The sequence below is a fragment of the Pan troglodytes genome, chromosome 6 (genome assembly GCF_028858775.2).
Source record: "Pan troglodytes isolate AG18354 chromosome 6, NHGRI_mPanTro3-v2.0_pri, whole genome shotgun sequence".
Taxonomy (NCBI): domain Eukaryota; kingdom Metazoa; phylum Chordata; class Mammalia; order Primates; family Hominidae; genus Pan; species Pan troglodytes.
Genome location: NC_072404.2, coordinates 50,439,788 through 50,448,175, shown reverse-complemented (window position 1 = coordinate 50,448,175; position 8,388 = coordinate 50,439,788). Strand labels below are relative to the sequence as shown.

The following is an 8,388-nucleotide window of genomic DNA, read 5'->3' as shown; positions in this document are numbered from 1 at the left end:
GTAGGCGGGCGCCGGGCTGTGTGAGGGGGCGGGGCGCGGCAGTGTTCGGTACGGATGGAGTTGCAGGAGACGGCGAGTACATATCACTGCGCAGGCGTCCTCTTCCCCTAACTCTCAGGGTCGCTAGGGTGGCGCGCAGGCGCAGAGCGATGCGCAAATGTGCGCAGGCGCCTAGGGGCTGAGGCGCGATGGCAGGTGTCGGGGCTCGGCCTCTGCGGGCGATGGGGCGGCAGGCCCTGCTGCTTCTCGCGCTGTGCGCCACAGGCGCCCAGGGGCTCTACTTCCACATCGGCGAGACCGAGAAGCGCTGTTTCATCGAGGAAATCCCCGACGAGACCATGGTCATCGGTCAGGCGGGCTGAGGGTGGGGAGGCCCTTTGTACCCAGCTCAACCCTCGGCGGCGCTCCCTCCTCCCGAGCCCAGCCGGGTCGCTGGCTCCCCCAGTACCTAGCCTGAGGGTGCCCCGAGGACGCCAGGCCCCCTGCCTAGAGCTCCGGGCCGCACGTCGGAGGGGGCCGGGCGGAGAGGCGGCCCACTAGGGCCGGTCGTGACTATGTGTGTGCCCCGCAGGCAACTATCGTACCCAGATGTGGGATAAGCAGAAGGAGGTCTTCCTGCCCTCGACCCCTGGCCTGGGCATGCACGTGGAAGTGAAGGACCCCGACGGCAAGGTAAGGCTGGCGTTGGCCCACGCAGCCGTTCTTCAGTGGAGCTCCCGTGGGGTGTAAAGCACTGCCTGGAGGAGGCCTCAAGGGACAGGAGCTTGCACTTGGAGAGCCTGCGGTATAAAGGTGGGGCCTTCACTCACATATGTTGCAGGTGGTGCTGTCCCGGCAGTACGGCTCGGAGGGCCGCTTCACGTTCACCTCCCACACGCCCGGTGACCATCAAATCTGTCTGCACTCCAATTCTACCAGGATGGCTCTCTTCGCTGGTGGCAAACTGGTAAGAGGATTTTCTCTTTGGCTTCAGCTTAGAATCTCTCACTTGTTTCCAAATTTTGATTTATCAAGATTGTGAAACTTTGTAGCACAGTCAGAATTGGGGAGACAGATGTTGCCTTCTGCTCCACAGCCAGGGACAATAGTGGGTTCCATACCCTGGAACAGACAACTGGAGGCCCCACCACTCATACATTCCGTGTTTCCTTGTAGCGTGTGCATCTCGACATCCAGGTTGGGGAGCATGCCAACAACTACCCTGAGATTGCTGCAAAAGATAAGCTGACGGAGCTACAGCTCCGCGCCCGCCAGTTGCTTGATCAGGTGGAACAGATTCAGAAGGAGCAGGATTACCAAAGGGTAAGTGCATATCTCCTTGTAATTTGAGAGGGCAGTTGACCTTTATACCCACTATACCTACTCAAGTTTCTGCTTGGGAGATCAGCTCTGCAGAGAATGGAATGAGAGGTATTGGTTTAGATAGGTTGTTTGTTTGTTGTTTTTGAGACGGAGTTTCACTCTTGTTGCCCATGCTGGAGTGCAATGCCATGATCTTGGCTCACTGCAACCTCCGCCTCCCCAGGTTCAAGCGATTCTCCTGCTTCAGCCTCCTGAGTAGCTGGGATTACAGGCATGCGCCACCATGCCTGGCTAATTTTGTACTTTTAGTAGAGACGGGGTTTCTCCATGTTGGTCAGGCTGGTCTCGAACTCCCGACATCAAGTGATCCGCCCGCCTCAGCCTCCCAAAGTGCTGGGATTACAGGTGTGAGCTACCGCACCCTGCCTGTATTGCTTTTTTATCAAAACATTTTATTGTGGTAAAATATAACACCAAATGTGTCATTTTAACTGTCTATATAGTTCAGTGGTATTAAGTGCCTTCATAATGTTGTGCTACCAACACCATCATCCAGCTCCAGAACTTTTTCATCTTCTCAAACTAAAAATCTATACTTATTTTGTTTTGTTTTTGAGATGGAGTCTCGCTTTGTTGCCCAGGCTGGAGCGCAGTGGCGCCATCTCAGCTCACTGCACCCTCCGCCTCCCAGGTTCAAGCGATTCTCCTGCCTCAGCCTCCCAAGTAGCTGGGATTACAGGCAAGTGCCACCATGCCTGGCTCATTTTTGTGTTTTTAATAGAGACTGGGTTTCACCATGTTGGCCAGGCTGGTCTTGAACTCCTGGCCTCAGGCAATCCACTGCCGCAGCCTCCCAAAGTGTTGGGATTACAGGCGTGAGCCACTGCACCCAGCAAATCTGTACTTATTATAAACAATAACTTCCCGTTTCCTATTGTCCTGACACCCACCATTCTACTTTCTGTCTCTATGATCCTGACTGCCCTACCTCATATAAGTGGAATCATTCAGTATTTGTCCTTTTGTGACTGGCTTATTTCACTGAGTATAATGTTCTCACAGTTCATCCATGTTATAGCATGTGTCAGAATTTCTTTCCTTAAGGCTAATATTCCATTGTATGCATGTGCCACATTTCGCTTTCAGTAGTCATTTTTAAGCTCTATAAAATAAAGTGAAGAAAGGACAGTTCACAATCTAGTAATAGCCATTGCCTACCTGTTTTTCTTGGACTCTTGTTGGAAATGGTAGGATCATGAGTTCAGTCCCAACAGAGATGCTTGTGGAGGGACAGCCCGTCCCTTTCTTGGGGCAGCCTCACTGGGGAGACCATAGCACTCCTAATGGAGTCACAGATAGTATTCCAAAAGGAGTTTGGTCCTGGAGTTGAGTAGTTACACGCAGGGAGGGACCTCACAACAGCCAGACTGTTTCTCCTGCTCACTTAACCCTGTGTTGCCCCACACAGTATCGTGAAGAGCGCTTCCGACTGACGAGCGAGAGCACCAACCAGAGGGTCCTATGGTGGTCCATTGCTCAGACTGTCATCCTCATCCTCACTGGCATCTGGCAGATGCGTCACCTCAAGAGCTTCTTTGAGGCCAAGAAGCTGGTGTAGTGCCCTCTTTGTATGACCCTTCCTTTTTACCTCATTTATTTGGTACTTTCCCCACACAGTCCTTTATCCACCTGGATTTTTAGGGAAAAAAATGAAAAAGAATAAGTCACATTGGTTCCATGGCCACAAACCATTCAGATCAGCCACTTGCTGACCCTGGTTCTTAAGGACACATGACATTAGTCCAATCTTTCAAAATCTTGTCTTAGGGCTTGTGAGGAATCAGAACTAACCCAGGACTCAGTCCTGCTTCTTTTGCCTCAAGTGATTTTCCTGTTTTTCACTAAATAAGCAAATGAAAACTCTCTTCATTACCTTCTGCTTTCTCTTTGTCCACTTACGCAGTAGGTGACTGGCATGTGCCACAGAGCAGGCCCTGCCTCACTGTCTGCTGGTCAGTTCTGGGTTCACTTAATGGCTTTGTGAATGTAAATAAGGGGCAGGTCTTGGCCCTAGAGGATTGAGATGTTTTTCTATATCTTAGAACTATTTTTGGATAAATTATATATTTTCCTTCCTAGTAGAAGTGTTACTGCCTGTAACTAGCTCAAAATACCAATGCAGTTTCTGCATTTTGGGTTTTGTTTTTCCTTTTTTTTTTTTTGAGTTTTGCTCTTGTCGCCCAGGCTGGAGTGCAATGGCGTGATCTCAGCTCACTGGCAACATCTGCCTCCCGGGTTCAAATGATTCTCCTGCCTCAGTCTCCTGAGTAGCTGGGATTACAGGTGCCCGCCACCACGCTCAGCTAATTTTTGTATTTTTAGTAGAGATGGGGTTTTTACCATGTTGGCCAGGCTGGTCTTAGACTCCTGACCTCAGTTGATCCACCTGCCTCAGCCTCTGCATTCAGTTTATTCACATATTTTTGGTAACTCCCATGGCAGCTCCTAGGATTTCAGCGGTCTGTGGGCCAGAAAGCAGGCACCGGGGCTGACCTCAAGGCCGTATCAGAGGGCCAAGCAGAGTTCTTTTGGATACCTGCTTTTCATCCCACAGGGCCTTAGAGTCAGAGGTAAGGTAGCAACAGAGCTAGAATGGGGCAATGCACTCTTACCCTCCTTCTCAACTTTTATTTAAGCTGTGCTAAATGTTTTCTTCAAGGGAACCAGATTTAGTTCTTTACAGAATTTTCCAGTGAAATAAAACATGTTGTAATAGCTGTGTTTGAGATGAAATAAGAGGTTGTGGGCAGAGGGGAGGCACCTAAAGGAAAAGAGGAAAGGTGCCTGGGCTACCTATGCAGATAACCTGGAGTGGACTTCACTGTGGACTCGTGGTACTAAGGCTTGGCCTGGACAGGCAGTCTAGGGGTTATGGGAATACACGGTGTGGTTGTTCAACTGTTTGCAAAGGTCAACCAAATAGACCACATGTTCGCAAAGTATCATCTGAGGAAATTAAGTACCTTCTTAGCCCTCTCAGTCATAAATTTGAACAAATTTTAATACACTTCCCTCATGCCCTTCTATATAAAACTTAATACCATTAGTTCCCCATTCTTGACATTTTATTTCAGTTTTTATTATATATTTATTTGAAATATTTATTAAATTATCTGACCTACGGAACTAAATTCTTCTCCTTTTGTTATTTCTTATGTCCTATACCATATATATACCTATTTATATATATATTTATATATTTTTTAAATTTTTATTTATTTTTTGAGACAGTCTTGCTCTGTCGCCCAGGCTGGAGTGCAGTGGCATGATCTTGGCTCACTGCAACCTCTGCCTCCCGGGTTCAAGCAGTTCTGCCTCAGCTTCCTGAGTAGCTGGGATTACAGACACCCACCACTACACCCGGCTAATTTTTGTATTTTTATCTTATTCATTTATTTATTTTTGAGATGGAGTCTCACTCTGTCGCCCAGGCTGGAGTGCAGTGGTGCAATCTTGGCTCGCTGCAACCTCCACCTCCTGAGTTCAAGAGATTCTCTTGCCTCAGACTCCCGAGTAGCTGGGATTATAGGCGCCCGCCACCATGCCCAGCTAATTTTTGTATTTTTAGTAGAGACAGGGTTTCACCATGTTGACCAGGCTGGTCTTGAACTCCTGACCGCAGGTGACCCGTCTCGCCTCCCAAAGTGCTGGGATTACAGGTGTGAGCTGGCCGGGCACAGGTGATGGGGTCTTGCTCTGTCCCCAAGGCTGGAGTGCAGTGGTGCCATCACAGCTCAAAGCAACCTTGAGCTCCCAGGTTCAAGTGATCCTCCTACCTTACCCTCCCAAGTAGCTGGTACTACCGGTATACCCCACTGTGCCTGGCTATTTTTACTCTTAAAAATACATGTGGGCTGGGCACGGTGGCTCACGCCTGTAATCCTAGCACTTTGGGAAGCCAAGGTGGGTGGATCCCTATAGCCCAGGAGTTCGAGACCAGCCTGGGCAACATGGCGAAATCTTGTCTCTGCAAAAAATACAAAAAATTTAGCTGGTGGCACACGCCTATAGTCCCAGCTACTTGAGAGGCTGAGGTGGAAAGATCACTTGAGCTCGGGAGGTCAAGGCTGTGGTGAGCCATGATCGTGCCACTGCACTCCAGTCTGGGCAACAGAGTGATCCCATCTGAAAAAAAAAAAAAAAACAACGCAATTTAGGGCCAGGTGGGGTGGCTCACGCCTATAATCCCAGCACTTTGGGAGGCCAAGGCAGGGGGATCGCCTGAGGTCAGCAGTTTGAGACCAGGCTGGCCAACATGGTGAAAACCCCTCTCTACTAAAAGTATAGAAATTAGCCAGGCATGGTAGTGTGTGCCTGTAATCCCAGCTATTCAGGAAGCTAAGGCAGGAGAATCGCTTGAACCCGGGAGGAGGTTGCAGTGAGCAGAAATCGAGCCACTGCACTTCAGCCTGGGGGGCAGAGGGAGACTATGTCTCAGAAAAAAAAAAAAAAGGCAATTTAGTTCTCTAGGCTTTTCCATTTAATAGTTTTATATCCTCCTATTTCTAAATCTGGATGACAGTGTAACACTCCAGTAAGGTGAATTGTGAATTGCTGAAATTCTTCAGATGTTTAAAAGAGTTTTCAGTATTCCTCATGTTAGAATTAATGCAGAGAAAAATTATGTCCTTTGAACTAGTTACATGTTGTGGACTTCTGGCCTGAGGCTCTTGGGGATTATGTGACATATTGGGAAGGGACACATTTCTGCTCTGTGGCTGTTACTAGAAATCTAGCCAGCAAATCAGACTACGTTTGTGAGAAGACAGGAAGGCACAGATTAGGGTTGAGCCGGCCTTCAACAGGTTTGGCTGGCAGTAGACACAGTGGAGCACATCTTAACTATTTTGGTAGGTCCTGGGTTTCTCTTGGTAGTTTTTGATAGAAAGGGGAATGGTGTGAGGAAAAAGTGGGCATACATTTCACCTTTCCACTGATAAGGCAGGTGGAATTGGGATAGTCAGTGGATGGGCCAATAGCTGGTGGCTGTGAGAAGAATAAGGATTTCCATACCGGTGTGTCATATTTACAGATAGGTTGTGACCTAAAAAGTTTTTTAAAAAACAGCAGTTAGGGGCTGGGCGCGGTGGCTCACGCCTGTAATCCCAGCACTTTGGGAGGCCGAGGCGGGCGGATCACAAGGTCAGGAGATCGAGACCATCCTGTCTAACAACAGTGAAACCCTGTCTCTACTAGAAATACAAAAAATTAGCCGGGCGTGGTGGCAGGTGCCTGTAGTCCCAGCTACTCGGGAGGCTGAGGCAAGAGAATGGCGTGAACTCGGGAGGTGGAGCTTGCAGTGAGCTGAGATCATGCCACTGCACTCCAGCCTGGGCGACAGTGTGAGACTCCTTCTAAAAAACAAAAACAAAACCAAAACAGTAGTTAGGGTACACACACACAAATTCTAGTGATTTTCCCCCCAATACTACCCTTGACTTTTGGAATTCTTGCTTTCTCAGAGTTTACAACATCCTTACCAAACAGCCTTCTCCCTCCTTACCACAAAAAAAGAAAAAAAAGTTCTGGGGTTGAGGGCACACTCCATTCTTAACATCCTCTATTATCCCAGCCCAATTCCCCAGCTCTCACTGGGACTAGTTGTACCTATCTTCATCATTTGGTCCCAGCATGACTACCTGTTGGTGCATGAGCTGATCTCTCCTAACCTAACAGCCAGATGCTAGTCTCTGGTACTCAGATGCTGGGCTGCATCAGATAGGATGCACAGGATCATCCTGGAAGCTTGTTGACATAGATTCCTGTGCAACACTCAGATATAGTCTTAATGTAGATTTGTGTTGGGTGGTATGGTAGGCAGAATAATGGCCTACCACTCTGAAACATATGAATATGTTACCTAACATGACAGAAGAGAATTAAATTGCTAATCAGATGACTGTAAAATAAATTATCCTGGATCATCTGGATAGGCCTAATGTAATCACAAAGGTTGTTTCCTTGCCTTTTCCAGCTTGGCTCTGGCTCCCTTCCTCCAGCAAGGGTGGGTTGAGCTCTCACATGGCACCACTTTGACCTCTTCTGCTTCCCTCTTCTACACTGAAAGACTTACGGGCCAGGAGCAGTGGCTCGCACCTGCAATCCCAGCACTTTGGGAGGCCGAGGAAGGCAGATCGCTTGGCCCCAGGAGTTCAAAACCGTCCTGGGCAACGTGGCGAAACCCCATCTAGAAAGAAAAGAAGAGAAGGGGAGGGGGGAGGGGAGAAGGAGATACAGATATACACATACACACACACACACGTACGTACATACATACATACACGCTAACTGGACGTGGTGGTGCATGCCTGTAGTCTTAGCTTTCCAGGAGACTGAGGTGGGAGGACCACTTGAGCCTGAGATCGCGCCAGCCTGGGTGACAGTCAAGACCATGTCTCAAAAAAAAAAAAAAAAAAAAAAAAGATTTGTGATTAGGATTCTTAGTCCTCACCTGTATTATTTTCCTATTGCTACTGTAACAAATTACCACAAATTTACTGGCTTAAAACGACGCAAGTCTGTAGGTCAGAAGTCTGACACGGGTCTTAACTGGTGACCCGAGTCAGATTTGGGACACAAAGAACAGCAACCAAGCTGTGCAGGTGACTGACAGGCAGTCCGGTTAGGGAGCCCTACAGCAACCCGCCGGTCCTCTCTCTCAGGCAGTTGCTGCCATGGCTCATTATTCCAACCGGTTCTCCTCAGCCCAGTCTATCTCAGTGGCTCCATTCATAGGGTGATGTGCCCGGCGGGACACTAACCCTAACCAAGCAGAGAGACGGTCATGCCCGTCACGACCTCGGCCCTCGGCCCCGGCCGAGGCTTCTCCTGCAGGTCGCGAGAATCAGGTGTGTCAGCGGCGTCCGGGAACGCCGGAAGAGCCAGTGGAGCGGCTCTGTAGTCCAAAGTACCCCGTCGACCCCAGTACGGCCGCTCCACCGCCTCCTACTAGACCCAGTCCCAGGGACTGCGCAGTCGCAGAGCTCCGTCCGAGTACCGGAAGCCTAGGTGCCAGCACTTCCGGGA

At 49.2% G+C, this 8,388-nt stretch overlaps 1 protein-coding gene across 4 annotated transcripts; it reads left to right on the top strand.

Moving 5' to 3' along the window:
* Window positions 1-18: 18 nt before the first annotated feature.
* TMED4 (transmembrane p24 trafficking protein 4) lies at window positions 19-8,370 on the top strand. 4 transcript variants are annotated; one of them, XM_001145929.5, is made up of 5 exons: window positions 19-348; window positions 572-672; window positions 821-946; window positions 1,156-1,302; window positions 2,771-4,077. In XM_001145929.5, the coding sequence occupies exons 1-5, from the start codon at window positions 189-191 to the stop codon at window positions 2,918-2,920; spliced, it is 684 nt and encodes a 227-aa protein (XP_001145929.1). In that variant the 5' UTR covers window positions 19-188; the 3' UTR covers window positions 2,921-4,077. The 4 variants fall into 4 exon arrangements, with proteins under 4 accessions (XP_001145929.1, XP_016812902.1, XP_063670276.1 ...); XM_016957413.3 differs by having other exon boundaries at window positions 116-364; XM_063814206.1 differs by lacking the exon at window positions 2,771-4,077 and adding an exon at window positions 8,197-8,370 and having other exon boundaries at window positions 125-348.
* The last annotated feature ends 18 nt before the right edge of the window (window positions 8,371-8,388 follow it).

Excerpts from the sequence above, each read along its gene's own strand:
- TMED4 (XM_063814206.1), top strand. The coding sequence starts at position 189 with ATGGCAGGTGTCGGGGCTCGGCCTCTGCGGGCGATGGGGCGGCAGGCC. Across the intron at positions 349-571 it reads CGACGAGACCATGGTCATCG|GCAACTATCGTACCCAGATG; the intron begins GTCAGGCGGGCT and ends TGTGCCCCGCAG. Across the intron at positions 673-820 it reads TGAAGGACCCCGACGGCAAG|GTGGTGCTGTCCCGGCAGTA; the intron begins GTAAGGCTGGCG and ends CATATGTTGCAG.